At 41.2% G+C, this 21,783-nt stretch overlaps 2 protein-coding genes across 4 annotated transcripts in view; both read left to right on the top strand.

Annotated features, from left to right (window-relative positions):
* The first annotated feature begins 2,252 nt into the window (after window positions 1-2,252).
* On the top strand, window positions 2,253-8,434 carry SELENOK (selenoprotein K). 2 transcript variants are annotated; one of them, XM_028518249.2, is made up of 5 exons: window positions 2,253-2,374; window positions 5,249-5,339; window positions 6,747-6,830; window positions 7,628-7,714; window positions 7,975-8,434. In XM_028518249.2, exons 1-5 carry the CDS (start codon window positions 2,356-2,358, stop codon window positions 7,976-7,978), a joined length of 285 nt encoding a protein of 94 aa, XP_028374050.1. In that variant the 5' UTR covers window positions 2,253-2,355; the 3' UTR covers window positions 7,979-8,434. The 2 variants fall into 2 exon arrangements, with proteins under 2 accessions (XP_028374050.1, XP_028374051.1); XM_028518250.2 differs by lacking the exon at window positions 7,975-8,434 and having other exon boundaries at window positions 2,268-2,374; window positions 7,628-7,718.
* Window positions 8,435-10,574: 2,140 nt separating this feature from the next.
* Window positions 10,575-21,783, top strand: part of ACTR8 (actin related protein 8) — a 17,130-nt gene continuing 5,921 nt past the window's right edge. Inside the window, exons 1-8 of one of the 2 annotated variants that reach the window (XM_028518391.2) lie at window positions 10,575-10,825; window positions 13,650-13,820; window positions 15,695-15,805; window positions 16,438-16,542; window positions 16,823-16,996; window positions 17,549-17,642; window positions 19,828-19,960; window positions 21,248-21,401. In XM_028518391.2, coding sequence (XP_028374192.1) covers window positions 10,703-10,825; window positions 13,650-13,820; window positions 15,695-15,805; window positions 16,438-16,542; window positions 16,823-16,996; window positions 17,549-17,642; window positions 19,828-19,960; window positions 21,248-21,401 — 1,065 coding nt within the window. In that variant the 5' untranslated portion in view covers window positions 10,575-10,702. The remainder of the gene's footprint in view (window positions 10,826-13,649; window positions 13,821-15,694; window positions 15,806-16,437; window positions 16,543-16,822; window positions 16,997-17,548; window positions 17,643-19,827; window positions 19,961-21,247; window positions 21,402-21,783) is intronic. The other variant, XM_036030912.1, reaches the window with a different exon arrangement.

Here is a 21,783-nt window from a genome sequence, read left to right as displayed (position 1 = left end):
GATTGTGGGGAGCAACCAAAGGTTTAAGCAGGAAAGAGGTAAGATGGATTAAATGGGCAGCTAAATGTAGCATAAAAGGAAGAGAGAGAGGCTAGAGATAGTTCAGTAGGAAACCACTTTATTAAATCTCTGGTACTCAGAAGTTCCCTTCCTCTTTCCAACATTGTTATATACAAAATATAATGATTTCTGAAATGTAATTTTCACTTTAGTTAAGGTGATTTAGTAATGTTTCTGAGATGAGTGAGACATGATAACTTAAAATAAAAAGGCACAGTGGCAGCCATTAGGAAGGTTCCACACAGAAAGAACAGCAAGTACAAAGGCCTTGAGACAGCAAGGAGCTTGCCAAGATCAGGGAACAGAAAGTAACCCACTGGATGGTACAGAGTAAATACACATCAGCACATAGTATGTGGCCCATATTTAATGAATGACAGAAAGATAGCTTCTTACTCCTGTCATCTCTACGATGCTGGCATGTAGTTGATAAGAAACAGGCAGAGATCTACAGTGTTTTTCAGTTGCTGCAAAAGAGCAGATAAAAAACACCAATCACATCTGGTGAACCAAGAGCATAAACATTGGTTTAAAAATGTGTCAACATAAGAAACCTACAAGCCTGTAGAGATTTTTTCTTAAGTTTATTTGAGCCAAACTGATAATTGCCAGGATGTAAAATCTCAACAGATTGAGAAAATGCTCTGGAGAATGGCAGTTTTCTTGCTTATTTTATACATTAGAATCAAAGAAAAAAGACACAAGGAGGGAGGGGGGTTACATGAAATGCACTGGTGGCAGATTAAGGAGGTGGGAGTAAGCAAAGCATGGAAATCTCTGGGTTTGGATAAAAAGTAAAACGAAGAGACACTTCTTTTACTTTGATAAGTATAGCATACTGTAGTTAAATTTACAGCACACAGAGATGGTATGTGGGGAGAATAAGGTAACGATGAGGGGTTCTGCAGTTTTCTACTGTGGTTTGGAGGCTGTGCCCTGAAGGGTCTGGAAAAAAAGTGATTGACCTGACATTCCACGAGTATGCTACTGGAGATGCAAAAACAGTAGACAGGTTCTGTTAAGGTGAAGATACCTTTTCAAGGAAGATACTAGCCAAGGTCATGCCTACCCACTGTGACTTGCTTTTCTTGAGAAGTTTTCATTTCAGACAATACTATGTAGTTGTAGGATAGTTAATAAACCAAGGCAGGGACGAGGTGGGAGACTGGTCTCACCTGTTGACTCAGCAGCCCTGAGCCAGGCCCAGAAACAATGCCAGGTGTTCTGAACATCACAAGCAGGGATAGTGCAGAAGGGGAGTCCTTGAGACTCTGTTCTGGGAAAGGAAGCCTCTGTGACAATTTCACTAAGACAAAGAGCCTTTACTACCTAAGCAAGCCTTTGTAGCCATACATTATTCCCAAGACTTAGGAGAAAGAAGGGGTACCTAAAAGTTGACTAAAGTATATAACCCCTGAACCCCAATAGTCACTGTACTCAAATTAGTTAGGTGCCCACTTGTAGCCTCAGCTCAATTGCATAGAACAAACACTAACAATTTTATTTCCTCCATAAGTGAGGCATTCAGACTAGCCAGGTACCTGCTCGCAGATTCGTTTTGGTATAGTTTCATAAATAAACTTGCTACCTCATTTCCACTAGACGTGTTTGTCTCCGGTTTGAATTCATGTCTTGCAAGCAAGACAAGAACCGAGGATCAAGCTGGGGGTGACTTAGGCCTCCCCTCTGACCTGGTCTGTAAGGTCCGTCACGCAGGCCTCCCCAGAGCTTGTCAGATTTAGTAGGCAGCCCCGTTTTCACCCACAAGTGAATTCAATACACCGAGTGGGTACCTGTTTGCTATTTCCAAACTTAATAACAAGGCTCCTTACAGCCTCAGCACCACCACATGCTGAAATATCACCGCTTCTGGAAAATTCTGAAGAACTTCCTTGTGCCAGCGGTTCTCCAAGCCACTACGCTGGCAGCCTTGCCTCCCCCAACCCTGGGCTACTCAAGACACTTTGGAAACTGCTTCTCTTCCTGAGGACGACACGAGGAAGCTCCGCCAACTCAAATCCTATTGGAGACAGAACACCCCCCGTCTACATGATAACCGCCAAACATCACATCCGGTCACCTACCCGTCAGCCTCCCTCTACCAGGAGTCGCCGGCGTGACGAAGCAAAAACGCCAGTCGTGGGCGTACCTCCCGACAGCCAATGGGCTCTGCCCACTTCCCTCTCCCGTCATTGTGCTGTTTGAGGCGTTCAGGGGCGGGGCGTGCAGGTGGAGAAGGAAGTCGAACGGGGTTAGGCCACTCAGTCGCTCCGGAGGCGGGGAGGAAAGAGCAAGATGGTTTACATCTCGAATGGTGAGTTGGCAGAGGGGGAACGGCTGACCTAGGAGGCCGTATCTTGTGTTTTTTCCATCCCCTCCCACCCACCCGCCAAGTCTGGCGTCCCTCACGAATTTCTTGACTTGGTGTCGCGCTGCCCCGTGGAGCGGGAGGCGAAGTCGCCCGGGCCTGCGGCGCGTCAGCAGGTCCTCCACAAGCGGGTGGGCTAGGTCCGAGGTCTTCATAGTCCGTGGGGTTGGTGTCTGGCGTCCTTGTCTGATTGTGGGTCTCGCGAAAGTGCACTTTTCTCTCTAGCGGCTACGTCTTTAACTAGTAAAAATAACATTAACACCATCTGCGTAGCGCTTAAGCTTCACTCACTGTTTTAGCGTTATTCACCTATCAGCCTATCCAATCTTTATGTAACAGCCCTATTAGGATATTTTATTTTCCTTACTTTACGGATGGTGACTGAGCCGCAGATTAAATATATTGTCCAGCACGACAAAGGTGTTAATGGCTCATTCCGGATTCGCATTGAGGTTGGCCAACGTCAGCGTTCTTGCTGTTATTGCTGTTACCAAGTGTATTTTGCCTTTCTGTAACTTTGATCTAAGAGAATTAGCTACCCAGGAGATGAGGGTAGCTAATCATATGTGGAGTTTTTTACCTTGATGTCAGTGGCACAAGAAGAAGCACCACTTCCTCTAGAGCAAGTTAATTTTTCCTGGAATAAAGAATCTGAGAAAAATCTTAATTCAGTGACTCCACAAAGAAAATGACTGGAAAGAAAAGACAATATGACTGGGTCACAACAATGCCACCACTGCCTGGCCACCTGTTTGATTCAGATGAAATAAATGCCTTACTGCAATCTTAACAAATAGGTCTTGGATGACTGGAACTTGGTGCTGGTTCTGTTTGAATCATCTGTTTGTCTTGAGAGATAAGTCAGTGTGAAGTCTGGCTGAGTGCACTTCTCATTTCTTTGCTCTTCAAATTCACTCTCCTGTCTCCCCGTTAAAACTTTTTGAAACAGGTAGGTTGATGGACACATACAAAAATCAAAGTTTTATCTTCGTTTTGGCACTTGCAAACCTTGTGTTTTATCCTTTGTAGCTAAGGCTGGCAGCTTCTATTTGTGCATTAGTGAATGTTTATATTTGTAGTATCTTGTTGTACGTGCATACTCGTATTTGATCCACATAAATAACATAAAGGCCTTTAATTTCACTTTCATAGTTGAGAAATGGCCAGTTGCATCAAGCAACTTATTTCCCTCTAGAGTGTTGAGAGGGGAGGTTTCTGCCTTCAGAAACTAGGAGGGAAAATGCAAAAAGCCAATTAGAATGATGCAAGTGCATGTAATAGTTGCTTTAGAATCACAAGAAGAATTGATGGGTTCCCATTAGCTCTATTTTCTTAGCAGGAGTATATTTATCAGCACTTCATAGTTGACATAACATTTCTCTTCACTGCCAAGTAACTTCTTCCCAAAGAATTTCATATGGTTAGAGAAGGAAAATCTCACACTGGCCAACAAAGCAGAGCTAGTAAGAGGCAGAACCTATCACCCATGCTCTGTCTTTAAGTGTGGCCCTTTTTGCTCAGTAGCTGTATGTGTTAGATATACCTGAAAGTAAACTGGTCAAGGAAAGAGGAAAAGTAAAAAGCATGGAGAAGTCCTTGGGAAAATGGAGAGGAGAGGTAGCTGACAGATGGGTCTTTTTCCAAAATATTCTGACCTCTTGATTTTCAAGGCTGAAACCTACAGTACTAACTTTTCAGGTTGTAGCTTTTATTATTTAAAGTGGTCTGAAAGATAGACCCTTTTTTGTTTAACATAAAGCTGATGTCCATAGTTAGAATGAACAGCTTTTTACAGAAAAATAATGGTAATTTTAATGAACAAGTCAAGTTCTCTTCAGTACTTAAAGCACACAGACTCTTTGATTTTAAAAATTTTTATCATAATAACTGATTCTAAAGACCTGTAAGAGTATGTATAATCAGTCATTTTATAGAAAGAAGCTTTTCAAGTGGGAAGAAATAATTTGAACATTTTAGGGAAATGGAAGTGATATAAGCATTCTTTTCACCCATTTGTTTCCTCAGAATATTTGAATTAACAGATATTTGTACACCTGTGTTCATAGCAGCATTTTCATAGTAGGAACCCAAGTGTCCACCAGGAGATGAATGGATCAATAAAATGCAGTGCATACACACACACACACACACACACACACACACGGGAATATTAATCAGCTTTGAAAAAAGCAGGGACTTTTGATACATGCTACAACATGGGTGAGCCTTGAAGACATTATCTAAGTGAAATAGCTGCTTCTCAAGGTACAAATATTGTATGTTCTCATATGAGGTTCATGGCGCAAATTCATAGGGACAGAAAGTAGAATGGTGACTCGCAGGGGGCTCAGGGAAAGGGGAAAATGGGAAGTTAGTGTTTAATAGGTACAGAGTTTCAGTTGGGAACAATGAAAAAGTTCTGGAGATGGATGGTGTGATAGTTGTACAACAGTGTGAATATACTTAATGCCATAGATCTGTACATCTCAAAATAACCAAAATGGTAGATATTTTTGTATATATCTACCATAGTAAAGAGAGAGAGAGAGAGAGAGAGAATACTTGAATGAAGTATCACCCACCAAAACTACAAACTGTAGGAAAGCATTTGGTATATTAAAGGAATGACCTCTAGATCAGAGAGCCTTACTTCCCTGAACACTCTCTTAGAATGGTGTGCACATAGCAGGTCTCTCCTTTTTGTTTACTATTTATAACAATGGACAAGTTGAAAACTGAATCTGGGATTGTTCCCTGATAAATGTAACTCATCCTGTGTCAGAGATTTGTAGCATTAATTTTCTTTATTCTTGTCTGTAGGACAAGTGTTGGACAGCCGGAGTCAGTCCCCATGGAGATTATCTTTGATAACAGATTTCTTCTGGGGAATAGCTGAATTCGTCATTTTGTTGTAAGTATAGTAGTGCTCTTAATAGCCCTGGCTGGCACTTAAATTGCATGAAGTACATTAAGTACATTATGTTGCCTATCTTAAACAAGCTGAGCTTTCCTGAGTAGTTTTCAATTTTAATTTTTTAAATCGATAGCTGTACTAAGAGAAATGAAGACTTCTGTAGTGATAAAGCTGTCACCAGCCATCTTATGGTTGTGAATATGATAGTTAAGTTGGTAAGCTTGACCATACCTTCGTCTTGGTGATAATCATATCAACCTGCAGCTGCGGAGCCAGGCCTGCCCATTCTAATGCCAAATGACAGTGCCTCACTTGCTATGTTATTCTCAGCTTTAGTGTATATGTGCAAATTTTATTGAATATTATACAGCAAGTAAACAAAGGGAATTAGATCTTGATTAAGAAAAGTGTTTTGTTTTTTATTTTTAATGAAGGGCTAGAATCAATACAAAGGAGACAAAAATTTAAACTTCACCATAATTTTAAGTAGTTGTTAGTTAAATGTATTTTTTGGTCTTTCACCTGCTATTTGTTTTATGAAAATTGTTCGTCAACTCCTAACAAGTCTTATCCTAAGTTTGAATATATATTTGAGTGTCTCATGGATAGGAACTATAGGGATGCAGTGATATAGAAGATAGTCCTTTTATTGATTTCATTATCAGTAAATATCTTTATATTATAAGGGGCAATGGGTGGGCATGATTGTGGCAGGTGGAAATCAGAAGAAGTTATTTCAGGTGGAAGAAACAAGGAGAAGGTAGCAGAGGTGTTTGAATATTAGCCTGTGTTCTTTATACTTAGTTTGATTATTGCTGTGGTTTAGAAAGATTAATCTGATGGCTGCATGTGGCATAAATTAGAAAAGGTAAAATGGAAGAGACAGCTCCACAGGGGACAAGAGAGGTCTGAAGTTAAGGCACCCAGTGCAGGACTTTACAGTTTTACAAATTTTACCAACTCTGTATTGTTCATTAAAATACTGTTTTAACTTCATTAAATTCTTCCTCCTTCACAAATAAAATTCATTTAAATGGATTCCCAGAAGGTCTGTGCCTCTGACACACCACCCTCAGCCCCTCCCTCTCCAAGGTAATGTTAGTTAGGTAGGCTACTGGGGTCTGAAAGCTGATATAAAGTAAAGGAAGAAAGTTGGGATGACTGTCATGAAGAGTTATCAGCAAGTAAGAAAGGTAAGGAAAGGCGGCTTTGGCACAGAACATAGCACACTCTGTTTAGACATGTGCTTACTTTAGATGGTGTTGTCCAGATGGCTGCGAGAAAAGTGGGTTTGGAGCTAAATCAGTTCAGCTGTTCTCTCCCCAGAAATGATAGTTGAAACCATGAAATGCATTTTATACTATTGAAAGTGGTGGTTCTGTTGTTTTCTGCTCCTTGTTTCAGTTTCAAAACTCTGCTTCAACAAGATGTGAAAAAGAAAAGAGGCTACGGAAACTCATCTGATTCCAGATACGATGATGGAAGAGGGTATAGCTTTTTTGTTTGTTTTTTTTTTAATTTTTACAGAGGGGAAGGGAGGGAGAAAGAGAGGGAGAGAAACATCAATATGTGATTGCCTTTTGAGCACCGCCCCCCCCACTGGGTACCTGGCTTGCAACCCAGGCATGTGCCCCAACTGGGAATTGAACCAGCCACCCCCTGGTTCATAGGCTGGCACTCAATCCACTGAGCCACACCAGCCAGGGCAAGTATAGCTTTTTAAATTGAAGTGTTTAACCCTCTGTATATTTTAATTAAACTAGATAGATAGATAGATAGATAGATAGATAGTCTCATGGAAATTAAAGGTTTAAATTCTATTTCACAGAATTAATGCATTACTATAACTTAAGTTGCCTCTGATTTGATACCTACAATCAATCTGACAAAGCTAAAATGTACATTGTATATCCTATGGAAAATAATCTAAATTAAAGGATGAAAACTGAGAGCCATCGTTGAAATCTAGAAATTTCACTTTAGAATCTACATTGCCAATTGCTAATGAAAAACTCAAAAGATCAAGCAGAGTGAGTTGGGCTTGTGTTTCCATGTGGCAAAAATCAGATAGGTTTGGGTTTTTGTTGGGCATTTACAGGAGGTGGTGTTCAGTTCATCACAGTCCTGCCTTACTTTCCTCATGTACTTTTTGTTTCTGGTCCCTAAAAAGGTTTGAATTTTTACCTAAATGGTGTTTTAAATAAAGATGAGGGTCTATTTGAGTGTAAAAGGAACCCATTGAAGATGTCTATTAAACAGTAGAAATTAACTTTTTCTTTTATCAGGCCCCCAGGAAACCCCCCCAGAAGAATGGGTCGAATTAATCATCTGCATGGTCCCAGTCCTCCTCCAATGGCTGGTGGATGAGGAAGGTAACTTGAAATTATTCTGCAGGAATTTTATTTTGTAAATGTCTTCTTAGGAAAGTCTTTAGGAAAACAGAAGTTGCCAGCATTTTGAATTACTCAGACATCATTTCGGAAAATATTTCTATCCTAATCCTTGAAAAGTCCATTGGCTTTATTATCAAAATGTCTTTTAAAGAGGTTTATAACTTTTAGTGATTATGGGATTTTTTCATATAAATCTAAATTAGTAACTAGCAACTAATTATTACAACATTTTCTTTTAGGTAAATGTCTGCTCTAAGAAGCAGACAACTGGACATGCACATTCATAACAGAAAGAAACCATCGAGTAGTGCAGGGCTGACCATGCTGGACAAGTAGATGAATGTGTACGTCTAAACAAGAACTACTCTGTGTCTTCACAGACAAATGAGGTCGTGTTGGGAATTCTCTTGCAGGGATCTGGCATGACTGACATGCAGTTCTATAAATACATGTTTGTCTCATTAACTTTTTGTATAGTTTATGAAAGTATTAATATAGTTTTAATAAGTAAATGTTTCTAGATTACAAAAGTTGACTTGTCATCTTTATATAATTAAAACTCTGAATTTGAAGAAAATTAAAAGGCTGTGTATTTAGTACTGTTAGTGTTACCTTTTTCAGCTTCTGAAAGTGTTCATTGTTAATTTGTTCTCACTTATAAATAAATCACATTGTATTTATTTCAGTATATGCATATAATATCTGTGGTTTTGAGTTAATTTTTATCTTGAAACATATTTGTCCCATGAGTCTTTAATACAAGGTGTTTGATTTACTGCCATATAAAATTACCAGGGTATTTATAAATCCACAACCAACAAAACAGCTACAAAATGAAGATTTGCTAGGTGGTCTGTAAATATATGGACTTCAATGCTATCTTGACAGATATGAAATCTAAACGGTTGTTTTGTCTTTAATCCCCCTCTGAATGCTGGTAACTAACATTCTTTTACCAGAATGGAAGCTGTATGAAATTAGAGATTTTGTCCTTTACCCCAATATTTTGAATAGTGACAGTGTTACAGAACACAACAAGGGGGGCCTGGGATGATATACTATTATTGAAAGAAGGCCCCGGGTCCGTTATGTCCGCCACCAGAGGAAAGACGTCTCTCAATGCCAGAGATTCGTGAAAAGGAAAGGAAACATTTATTTAATGCTATACAAACTTAAAGTAGTGACCTAATGTCTTCACCAAAATCCCAAAGTCCCTTAAAACACCCACAAACACACAGTCCTTCCTTCCTTCCCCCTTTGCCCAGTCCAGAGTACCGTATCTCAGGAAAGGAAATAGAAGTCCAAGGCTCAGGCAGTCCTCTGGTTCTTCCCAGTTAGAACTCCATCTCGACTGGGAGACCTCCCTGGGTTCCCGGCAGCCTCAGCTGAGTCACGGGATCTCTGCTAAAACCAGGTGGTGGTTCCCCCCTTCTAAAGCTGTGTGTGGGGGGGGTCCCCACTCTGCCAGGCCGCGTGGTTCTCTCTTCCAGGGCTGCACATGGCTCTCCTTCCTAAAGCAGCACGGTTCCCCTTCTCAGGGCTGCGCATGGCTCTCCTTCCTAAAGTAGCATGGTTCTCCCCTCCAGGGCTGCAGGAGTCTCCACTCCGTCAAGTCCTTGTGGTTCTCCCTCCTAAAGCAGCATGGTTCTCCTCCTCAATGGCTGCCAAATCTGGGTTTTAAATCCCCGCGGCCAATCTTCCTCTGCAGCCCCATTTCCGACTCCTCCCACACTCGGCTTCACATGCCAGAACTCATATCCTTCCAGCTTTACTGGGCTGCCATCATGAGTCTGGGCAGGTGTCGCCCCATGTCCTGGAGCCAATCCTCTCTGAGCTCCCACGCAGGCGCTGTAACTCAGGGGACCTGCCCCCCCCCCCCCCCCCCGTTACATCTGGGTGGGGAAGTTACTTCCATTCCCCTGGCTTAGAGCTGATCACAGCTACTTAACATATCTATGCAACCAGTCAAAGGTTATGGATATGCCGAACGACCATGCCAGAGTTTAGCTGCAAGGCTGTTGTTATGCTAAACAGCTCTCAATGGCCCTGCTCCATTTGTCCCTTCTCCCAACCCACACCCTGGTGGGGGGTGGGGGGGGATGGAGACATCTTAAAATCTCCTGGACACCTTAAGTTCTGGACCACATTTCAAATGCCTATTTGGGGCCCCCGTCTTGGCTGCACCCTGTAACAACAGCATGTAAGAAGCACTGAAATATTTATTTTCAGAATGAATAATACACATAATTCTACTTCCAGTGTTTAACAGGCTTTGAAACCAAAGTGTTGAGATAAAAGCATCTTTATATCCATTTATAAGTATGGGGATGGTATCAACATAACATTTACTGAAATCACAAAAGTGGGGGTTCATCAGGAACTACAATTTGGACATATTTGCAATGCCGTGTTAACATCCATGGGGAGATACCACATATATCAATCTGGATCTAAGGGAGAAGTCCGCGCTAGAAGTATGTATTTGTGAGTTACCTTTAAAGCTATGAAACTGAGTAAAGTCACCCAAAAAGTGTGTAAATAGGAGACCTAGCACCAGAGAACCCTAACATCAGGCTGGACTGAGCAGGACCAGTGAAATAAGAGAACTAATGTATGTAAGGTGTCTGGGAATCCAGGAGAGACAGGTGTGACAATGAAATGAGATGCTGGTTATTGGCGGGTCCATCAAAACGCTCAAAACAAAAATTAAGTACCTGATGTTGCTGGCCTGCTGTGGCCAAAACCGATCGCAGCACGATCCACTTAATCCCCACACTCCCGCTTCCCCTGAAACCCCACCCCCAGCGGAAGGCTCCACCCCTCTGTTTCCGGAGTTCTCTGGCAAGACTGTCGGCCATCTTGACTGTGGGCAGCCAGCAGGGAGACCGCGCCTGCGTTGCGGACCTTCTGTTGCCGGAGTGTGTGGTGCCGGTGGAGGGAAGAGGTTCCTGGGGTTTTGCAGCCACGATGACCCAGGCGGAGAAGGGAGACGCGGAGAATGGGAAGGAGAAGGGCGGGGAGAAGGAAAAGGAGCAGCGCGGCGTGAAGCGGCCCATCGTACCTGCCCTGGTGCCCGAGTCGCTGCAGGAGGTTAGTGCTATGGGTCAGGCTCGAGTGGGGCTTGGCGAGGGCCCTGCACCCTGGCCTCGGACCTCCGCATTCCGGTCTGAGGAGGAGGTCGAAGCCCACAGAAGGCTTCGGGCGCCCTTGGTCTTGGGTTGTGTAGGGGTTGCTCATTTCCTCCTGCGTTGTTGCAAGCTGGGTGAGAACTGCGTGTCCCCGCCCCCGTCCTCCTCCAGCCTCTGTTGGAGCCCCAGCTCCCCCGGCTTTGAAACGAGGACTGGGCTGTTACCCATCTCTCAAACGGGTGAGGTTTTAGTGGTGGCATGTAGAGTTTAGCACCGGCCTGGCTCACTGAGAGTATCTGCGGTTATTTGGTAAGGCGTAGTTAGAGGTTCGTGCCTTTTCTTTGTTAAGGAAATCTCAGGTAGGGGAATGAAGAGTAGACATTTGTCTAAATAGACATTGGATCCGTGTGTTTCAAAAACGACAAGATTAAGTCATACCAGAAAAATTATTTACAGTACATGGCGGGCAAAGGGCCTTTATATGTAATATTATCAACACTCAGTGAAGAAAATACCAGCATTCCCATAGGAAAATGGACAAAGGTAATGTAAAATTCACAGCGGAAATCAGGAGGTGTTTAAATGCTCAGAATTTCTTGTTGGACATCTCTGAGGTAGGTTCCTGGTAGATGTGTTAAGTATATGCCCAACTGGCCAGGCAGCTGTAAAGTACATACCACGTTCCTGACACATGGTAAGCCCTTGGGTGGTTATTACTGTTGCACAGGGGTCAGTTTCTCCACTTAAGTAGTTAAGGGGGCAGACTGAATGGCCTGTGAGGGTTTACTGGTTCCCACCTTCTAGGATTCTCCCACCCAGAGGGTGAGGCTGGGAGGAGTGCTGGGGGTGGGGCCATTGGTATCAGAGCACGGTGTGGGATCCACTAGTGGAGAGGACCAAAAGGAAGTGTTGGGCACACAACAGCGGGTACCTCCTCCAGCCCCAATGGCCTGGGATGGTTTTTTCAGAGGAGGTGACATCTGGACTGAGATCTGAAGGAGGATTAAAAATTAGGTAGGGGGATGGGAAACCTCAGGGAGGGAGAGCATAGCATGGAAGAGAACTAGGCTAAGAGGGCGTGAAGTGTTGGAGATCAGGATGTATGGAATGGAGGGAGTAAGGGAGCAACAAATACCACTGGAGATCTTAGCAGGGGCCATATGATGAAGGTCATATAAGCCAGTTCTGAAGGCAGTAGAGAACTTTGGAAGACCTAGCCACACTCTGAGCTTGTGATTGCTCATTAACTTGTTTAATCTTCACAGTTATTCTATGAGGTAGGAACTTCATCCAGAACAAGAAAGTGGCACAGTCTGAATTTGAAGCCAGGTGTGTGAATCCAGAGCCTGGGTCCTTAATCACTATAGCAACATTTCCTTAACTTCAGTCAGTTGTATAACACTCTTTGGTTTTCCGTGGCCTCTGTGGCACCTGTACTGTTAAACTGTATCTCATCTTAAACCATAATATCCAGAAAATGGCATGTGGGATGTACTGACCGAAAAAGAAGTGGTTCTAGAGTAAGGCTAGAGAAGTAGGCAGGACCTCGCTCTTGGAGGTCTGGACTTTATCTGTTGTTCAAGTACAGAAGTATTTTGAATGAAAACATGCCAATAAGACCCAACTGTAGCTTCAAGCACAGGACAGAATAGGTGCTAGCTAAGGAGTCAGGCTGGCATGGTGGTTCTTAACAAAGGGATCCTGTTGTCAAAGGGATTGTAAGTCCCTTTTTCCTTCCCCCCTCCCTACTGAAACTGTGGGTCCCTCAACAAGTTTACACGGTAAAGGTTCCCCAAGTGATTCAGATTATATTCTGCCCTCTTGAGAATTTCGGTTCTAAAACAATTATCATCTCAAAGTAAAGTTTGCAGTCAACCACTGTCCTGATTTGCACTACTTTGTCAGTCCCTGTTCATCACCTCCCAAGAATGAATTGTGAAGTGCAGCAAAGTTTTCTGACTTAGGAGGATAGAATTGTGAACTCTGGTTTTTCATTCCCAGTCTCTTGCCAGATTAGGTGAATAACACAGAATCAACAATGGTAAAGTGTAGTGCTTTTTAAAAAAGTAACCAAAATATAATTTATGCACCCACTTGGAAAGTGGTTGATGTATAAAGCCTTACTTTCCAGTATTGCAAAGTAATAATTGTACCTTTACATTAATATATTCCATTAGCTGTTCAGGCAGTGGGTTTAAACCTGAGTGGTCATGCCAATCACGTCGGGAGCTTTTGAAAACTGGATTCCTAGGTGCTCTCTTTAGAGATTCTGAGTTGCAGAATTTGTAGTGAAAGCTTAGGGTCATTTTTTTTTTACAACTATCTTTAGGTGATTCTGATTTTGGAAACCCAGCACTCCACTGCTCATGGTATTCCCTACACTCTCATTCCTTGTTTAACTGTCTTCCCTAGTAAATGAAAAGTTCTTTGATTTTTGGGACTTTTTCTTGGTTACCATTGGATTCTCAGTGCCTGGCACAGAAATGCCCAATGGGTTAATTTGCATTGAATAGTTATGGTTCTTTTCATTTAAACAAATATTTGTTGGGCTATGTACTATGAGTTAGATCCTGGGAACAAGAAACTGTAAAGTGAGTTTGTATTCAGGTAGAGACCAGTAATTGGATGCTTCTCAAAGAACTCCCTTTACTGAATTATTTTGAAACCTTTGGGTCTAATGACCATTACAGGAAACTAATTTCTTAGTCTATCCTTTATCTATATGTTATTTAACTTGTTACCTGCATATTACTTACTAAAGCCACACACCTGTTTTATATTTGCAGCAAATCCAGAGCAACTTCATAGTTGTCATACATCCAGGTTCAACAACTTTAAGGATTGGTCGAGCCACAGACACACTTCCTGCCAGCATTCCTCATGTCATTGCACGAAGACACAAACAACAAGGGCAGCCCCTGTACAAGGACAACTGGCTCCTAAGGGAGGGACTAAATGTAAGTTGGAAATGGAGGACCTGGAGAGAAATCCCAAGACTGTTTCCTTGGGAAGGCTTAGACATGCAAGTATATGCAATCAACTTGAATAAACATCTTCATAGCCTTGTGTTTTTAAGTGGCTGGTGATAAAGTAAATGTTTACTGTAAAGCAATACATATTTTTTGTCCTGGCTGGTGTAGCTCAATGGATTCCTGTGAACTGAAAGGCCACCGATTTGATTCTCAGTTAGGGTATATGCCTGGGTTGCAGGCCAGGTTCCCAGTTGGGGGTTTGCAAGAGGCAACTGATCAATGTTTCTCTCAGGCACATGTTTCTCTTCCTCTCTTTCTCCCTCCCTTCCCCTCTCTCTCAAAGTAAATAAATAAAAATAAATTATGTAAAAAATAATAGAATAATAGCATCATTCAGGGTTACAAATAATCATTTTTCATCAGAACAAGCAATTTTATTGTAAGTAAATAATTGTAATAAAAGTAAATTTAAATTTTTTAACCCTCCATGGTGAACTGGATATTGATGAATGTGATTTTTTTTAAATGTTTATCTCTTGTATTTCTTTTTTTTAATATTTATTTATTTTTAGAGAGGGAAGGGAGGGGGAGAGAGAGAGAGAAACATCAATGTGCGGTTGCTGGGGGCCGTGGCCTGCAACCCAGGCAAGTGCCCTGACTGGGAATCGAACCTATGACATTTTGGTTCACAGCCTGCGCTCAATCCACTGAGCTATGCCAGCCAGGGCTTGAATGTGATTTTTTATGGAAGGTACAGAATGAAGAATTATCACTCACTTTAAATGATACATTCTGGTCTCTATTAACTGACTTTTGTTTTTTCTCTTCCAGATACTTAGAGTTTAAAATAAACTCATATTTTCACTTCATAAGCACATTGAATTGCTACAATAAGTACTTATTGCAATCTTAAGTCAAATCATAATGTAAAGGCAAAAAAATATTTTTTAAAGATTTTATTTATTTATTTTTAGAGAGGGAAAGGGAGGGTGACAGAGAGGGAGAGAAACATCAATGTGTGGTTGCCTCTCATGCTCTCCCTAGTGGGGACCTGGTGTACAACCCAAGCATGGGCCCTGACTGGGAATCGAACCAACAACCCTTTGGTTTTCAGGCCAGTGCTTAATCCACTGAGCCACACCAGCCAAGCCAAAAAAAAAATGTGTTTCTGTAGAGTAAACATTTACTTTATCTTATTTTGCAAATGGTAATTATCAGGAAAATTTTTTTGTGATAAGTGCAAATGTATATATTACATTGTAATCCACTTTTAAGTTTTAAATCAAGGATGTTTTTAGGAACTCACATTCTCTGTAATTCTGATAGTAAGCCTTAAGGTTCCATTTTCTAATTCTTACAATTCTACTTTAGAGAAAAATTATTGAAAGAAAGTAAAATAACATTTCACATAAAATTTATGGATATATTTTTTACAGTATCAAAATTACTTGAATACTTGTCGATTAAGCAAAACAACACATGAAGGACTCTTAACGTTATAAAATCGTAAACATGAAATGATGTAAACCTATGAGAGCATCTGTGAAGTACTTTGTAAATGTAAAAGCAGCTGTGCTCTGATTAGTGCTATGAAATTTTTTTGTGAACCCAAAGTCACTCAAAGTTACAGATTTTTTCAAATACTTGGTTTATAGTGAGGGTTCTTTTATAACTTCTTAAATTTATAAGTAATAAGAAGATCATTTTGAATTCTGAAGAGTAATACATATGGTAGAGATTAAGGAAACACTACCTGTCGACAAGGGAGCATTTCCCATTGCCGTGTTAGTAGTTTGCCAGACTGCCTTCCCTTTTCACTAAGTTCTCTGCACTGCTCATCTTTAATTCTTTTTTCCTAGAAACCTGAAAGTAATGAACAAAGACAAAATGGTCTTAAAATGGTGGATCAAGCGATATGGTCTAAAAAGATGTCAAATGGTACAAGACGGATTCCTGTGTCCCCTGAACAGGTTCAACCTCAAGTCTTCCGATTTAATCTTTCAGCACAGTTATTACATTACAATGCCATTCGTGTGGCTCTGCCTATTTAATTTGCAGATGCAAGAAGGGGTTTTCTTTAAAAAGGAAGAAAAACAATTCATAACCACCTATGGTGTACCTGAATCAGTGTCACAAATGCCTAGCTGAACCAAATAATTTATCATGTGGTGTTTCTTACCACAAGTTGATAAAATTTACAGTTTACTTGAGAGTCTTCAGTGTATAATTCTGGGACCTTGGTGGGAAGTGGTATTCTTACCACATTTGTTTTTTAATGTGCTAAAGCAATAACAATTAGGGATTCCTATGAGTTGATGTAAATTTTGTATTCAGCTTTAGGTAAAGTGCAGTATTTTGGACTGGCTGTGAATCACAGCCCTAAAGTGTTAAAAATCACAGGAAAAATCAAGACTGTGCAATAGGGCAAGAGAATCCTTTTGTTACCAGTCAGTCAGTATTTCCCCAAATATCTTGGCTTTGCGATTAAAATTTGCCACTGTATCTGGTTCTGAGGGAAAGGAGAAAAGATGACTCACACTATACTTACCCCTTTTTTTTCCTTGCGTAAATTCAGAGAATATGTGATGCACTTTTGTTTCAGGCACGTTCCTACAACAAGCAGATACGACCTGCAATTTTAGATCATTGTTCTGGAAATAAATGGACAAACACATCTCATCACCCTGAGTTTTTGGTAGGAGAAGAGGTAGGAAACGTCTTTATAATGAAATGGAAGAAGAAAACCTGATCCTAATTTTAAAATTCATTTACTTTGCCATCCAATTATAGTGTCCAAGCATTCTGTAATCCTACTTTGAGGACCAGATAATCAGACTGGCTCCTGAAGTATTAGATACTCTACCCTCATCATTTAGAATGTTCAGCAAGTGTTATTGATAATTTCTAGCCTTGGAGTTTTGAGCTTGAATCCAGAAAACCCTGAGAGAAGAGTTTTAACAACACGCTTATCTCCCCATCTTTTCTAGGCTTTGTATGTTAATCCATTGGACTGTTACAATATTCACTGGCCTATTAGAAGAGGTCAGTTAAATATTCACCCAGGACCTGGGGGCTCCCTCACAGCTGTTCTGGCAGATATTGAAGTAATATGGTCTCATGCAATACAAAAATACTTGGAAATTCCATTGAAAGATTTAAAGGTAAGCTCAAATTCCCAGTTACTTGGATAATCTTTAATAAGAATCTTGGTCAATAAAAGTACACATTACTGAGCTGTTTATAATATAGGGTCCTTGAAGCATTTTCGGCCTTAGGTGTTAAGGATATCCTCACTGAATTCTCCTTTAATGCTTTCTCTCTTTTTCTTGTCCTGTTTGGGTTTTTTTTGGTGTCTCTCCTGCTCTGCAGGCAGCACATGTTCATGTTTGTGCCTTCTCTATGGGCCTTTTCAGACACAACAGTTTTATTTTTACTTCACAAGTGTTAAATGATTCAAAGAAAAAAAGTCAACATTCTCTATTTTCTCATAAAACCCAAAAGATAGAAAGTTTTGAGCTTTTATTTTGGGCCTCTGACCATTGCTTCTACTGCTTTAAAGTGTGAAATTTTGACCTGACTTTAGTGTTAACCATTTCTTTTTTTTCTTTGTTCTTCTCTTAGTATTATAGATGTATCTCTGAAGACAGGTGTGAAATTTATTTTGATCTGACTTCAATGTTAACCATCTAATGATTTTTCTTTGTTCTCCTTAGTATTATAGATGCATCTTGTTAATTCCTGATATCTATAATAAACAGCATGTGAAAGAATTAGTGAATATGATCCTAATGAAGATGGGTTTTTCAGGTATGTCTGATATTCCTGTGAAACCTATTTGAATTGAGATTTTTTCTTTTTTTTAATATATTTTATTGATTATGCTATTACAGTTGTCCCATTATCCCCCCTTCATTCCCCTCCACCCTGCACACCCTCTCCCACCCACATTCCCCTCTTTAGTTCATGTCCATGTGTTATAAGTTCTTTAGCTTCTACATTTCTCATACTATTCTTGCCCTCCCTCTATTTTCTACCTACCATCTATGCTATTTATTCTCCGTACCTTTTCCCTTCTCTCCTCCTCCCACTCCCCTGTTGCTAACCCTCCATGTGATCTCCGTTTCTGTGGTTCTGTTCCTATTCTAGTTGTTTGCTTAGTTTGTTATTGTATTTGTTTTAGGTATGATTGTTAATAATTGTGAGTTTGCTGTCATTTTACTATACATGTTTTTTATCTTCTTTTCCTTAGATAAGTCCCTTTAACATTTCATATAATGAGGGCTCGGTGATGATGAACTCCTTCAACTTGACCTTATCTGAGAAGCACTTTATCTGCCCTTCCATTCTAAATGAGAGCTTTGCTAGATAGAACAATCTTGGATGTAGGTCCTTGCCTTTCATGACTTGGAATACTTCTTTCCAGCCCCTTCTTGCCTGCAAGGTCTCTTTTGAGAAATCAGCTGACAGTCTGATGGGAACTCCTTTGTAAGAGACTGTCCCCTTATCTCTTGCTGTTTCTAAAATTCTCTCCTTCATTTTTATCTTGGCTAATGTAATTTGTGCCTTGGTGTGTTCCTCCTTGAGTCCAACTTCCTTGGGACTCTCTGAGCTTCCTGGATTTCCTGGAAGTCTATTTCCTTTGCCAGATGGGGGGGGGGGGGTTCTCCTTTATTATTTGTTCAAATAACTTTTCCGCTTGTTGCTCTTCCTCCTCCCCATCTGGTACCCCTATAATTCGGATGTTGGAACATTTAAAGATGTCCTGGAGGTTCCTAAGCCTCTCCTCACTTTTTTGAATTCTTGTTTCTTCATTCTTTTCTGTTTGGTTGTTTCTTTCTTCCTTCTGGTCCAAATCGTTTGAGTCCCAGTTTTCTTTCCATCACTATTGGTTCCCTGTGCATTTTCCTTCATTTCACTTAGCGTAGCCTTCATTTTTTCATCTAGTTTGCAACCAAATTCAACCAGTTCTGTGAGTATCCTGACCGCCAGTGTTTTGAACTGTGCATCTGATAGGTTGGCTATCTCTCAGTCACTTAGTTGTATTTGCTGTGGAGCTTTGATCTGTTCTTCCGTTTGAGCCATTTTTTTTGGTTTGGTCCTGCGTGTTTTGTATGAGGGGCAGAGCCTTAGGTGTTCACTAGGACGGGACAACCCAGTTGCTGGGTTGCTGGAAGCATGTGGGGGCAGCGTCCAAGAGGGAACAATGGCGCTTGCTCCACTCTCTGTCGGACTTCAGTCCATTCTGCTGCTTCCCCCAAGCAAACTGGGCCCTTCTGGTGCTGATTCCTGTGTGGGTGGGCTTGTGCACATTCTAGGACCACGTGGGTCTCTCCAATGAACTCTCCTGTGAGGCTAGAAGCCTCTCCCTGTGCCTCAACCCCCACGGGTGTTTTCTATCAGTGTTTCTAGGCTCTATTTCCCAGCACTGGGACCCTGGGTTGCGCACAGTGACTTGCTTCACAATCGCCGCCTTGCTGTGTCTGCCGGTTGCCACCCTGCGCCCACGGTCTGCCATATGCCACCTACGCACCCAGGGTCCGCCCGCTGCAATCTTGGCTGCCGAGGATGCCTTATGTACCCTGTGCCACTGCTTTTTGTGCCTCAACCCCTCTCTGCCCAGGTGCCCGACCCTGCGCTTCCTGCCAGTCTGGATGTATGTGTCTATTTTAACTCCTTGGTTGTCCAGCTTCCATACAGTTCAATTTTCTGTCAGTTCTGGTTGTTACTCTGTTTCTAAAGTGTAGTTGTCCCTATCTTAGTTGTGTGAGGAGGCACAGTGTGTCTACCTACACCTCCATCTTGGTTGGAAGTCTGAGATTTTTTCTTTTTTACTGACAAAGTTAATCCAGTTCACTGCTTTATTGGAATGCTTATTTGAGAGGGTCAGCAGTGTGTGAATATCTGCCCAGAGGTTCCTAGACTTTAGTTGATTATTTGTCTTTGGAGAGTTATTGCTCTGCAGCTGATTGCTCCTCTGCCTTTTGTTTTTTAGGAATCGTGGTCCATCAGGAGTCTGTGTGTGCCACTTTTGGAAGTGGTTTAAGCAGCACATGTATTGTAGATGTTGGGGACCAGAAGACAAGTGTGTGCTGTGTGGAGGATGGGGTCTCCCATCGAAATACTCGGTAAAGGACTTGGGAGGTGTCATTCCCCATCCCTCTCCCCTCACAGTTTATTCAACTTTAAAGCATCGCAAGTTAGAAAGAAATTACTTACAGGAATTACATTTTCAAATTTTGCATAAGACACCAGGAAGATTATGGAAGTACAAAATTTGGTGAGGCTATATACAACTGATTTTACCCTTTTCTTTGGAACTGTAGTATAAGTTCATATCAGCAGTTCCTGGAAGTCCTAGAGTGTGCTGTGCGGTCCCACAGAGGAAGCATATAAGTTAGCTCTGTGTCTTTTGCTGTGGGCCAGCCTAGAGATACTGATCATGCACAACAAAGCTTGATTTTGGCAAGTTGCATAGGAGAAAATAGGTTTTCAGATTTGAGTTCCCTAGCTAGCTATCATTTCGAGTATTTGCTTTTCTTGTCGTAAAAAAGGGGAAAAAAAAGTTAGTTGTTGAACACCATAAAGTTACTCGTGGTGTTCATTGAGTAACTTTATGGTGATCAAGTGTCTGTCACCAGAATAGTTATAAAATAACTGTCAGGAGCAGGTCCGCTGCTTGTCCTTCCAGAGACAAGCCCAACACAGGTAAACACACTCAGGTAGTGTACACATGGCCTCTATGTAGCATTTTGCACTCCCAGGGTGGCTTCTTCAGGATGCTGTAATTCTCCATGTCCCTTACATTAGGTAGTTTGAATCTTAAGGTATAGAAACAAATTTAAAAGAGGTCCCAGTAAATCCATGAGAAAGGTTAATCCCAAGTTACAATGCATTCTATAACCCAGAATGAGTTATTTTGGCTCACTCGTTGTTTGCATTGTCTGATGCCAGTGGTTCCCAAGGTATGGAGAAAACACTGGATTCAGGTCTCCAACCACTAAAATAATGTCACAGTGGTCTTTCTAAATTGTAGACATGTTCAATTAGTGGGTAGTATCCTCAGATTTCTCCCGTAAGTTTGTCTTATGGTGTCACCTTTATATACCACAGAATGTACATAGGCAAACAACTATCAAATGGTAAACATACTGACTTGGAAATGAGCTGGATTTAATAGTGTGTTTTCTGTTTCTTGGATATTTTTTGCAGACAGTATGACTTCTTCAAGGTGCCTTACCACTGGTTTATTCTAGAGTTCCCTTTCTGCCTTCCATCCATCCGTTCTTTCTTTAATGTATTCCTGTCAGACATTTCTTGAATCTTGCTGTTTCACTGTGCCTAACTGAGTTTTTGAATCACTCTTTGTACCTTTTTAACTGACATTACCCATCTGCTTTTTCTCTTAACTCTAGGCTCTGTCTGGCATATGGAGGATCAGATGTATCAAGATGTTTTTACTGGTTGATGCAGCGAGCCGGATTCCCTTACAGAGAATGCCAGTTAACAAATAAAATGGACTGCCTTCTTCTGCAGCACCTAAAAGAAACTTTTTGTCATTTAGATCAGGTGGGAGCCCAATAAAAATGGACTATTTTTGTTTTCAGGAAAACTTGAACAGTATCATGCTGCCCTTTCAGCCTAAGCTGATAAAGCCTTGAAGTTGAAGCCCTTAAGGAGTGTGAGTTTTTAGGTGAGGTAGAAGCTGTGCAGATGTGGCTGTGGCTGTGGCTCTGGAAGAATGCTTTTTTTTTTTAAGAGAGTTTAGCAAATATCTCTTTCTGTAGCCCCTGATCATCCTGATAAAGGATGAAGGTAACTCTTTAGGTGTGATGAATAGTAGCAGGTAAAACATATGCACAGGCATTTAATAAAATGGCATCATTTGAAGCACTTTCTTAGTATTGTGAACAGTCACCATTTAATCATTGCCGTATGTGGGTTGCTACCT

The sequence above is a fragment of the Phyllostomus discolor genome, chromosome 7 (genome assembly GCF_004126475.2).
Source record: "Phyllostomus discolor isolate MPI-MPIP mPhyDis1 chromosome 7, mPhyDis1.pri.v3, whole genome shotgun sequence".
In the NCBI taxonomy this organism is placed as follows: domain Eukaryota; kingdom Metazoa; phylum Chordata; class Mammalia; order Chiroptera; family Phyllostomidae; genus Phyllostomus; species Phyllostomus discolor.
Note: the sequence above shows the minus strand (reverse complement) of the source record. Positions and strands in the feature narration are given on the sequence as shown.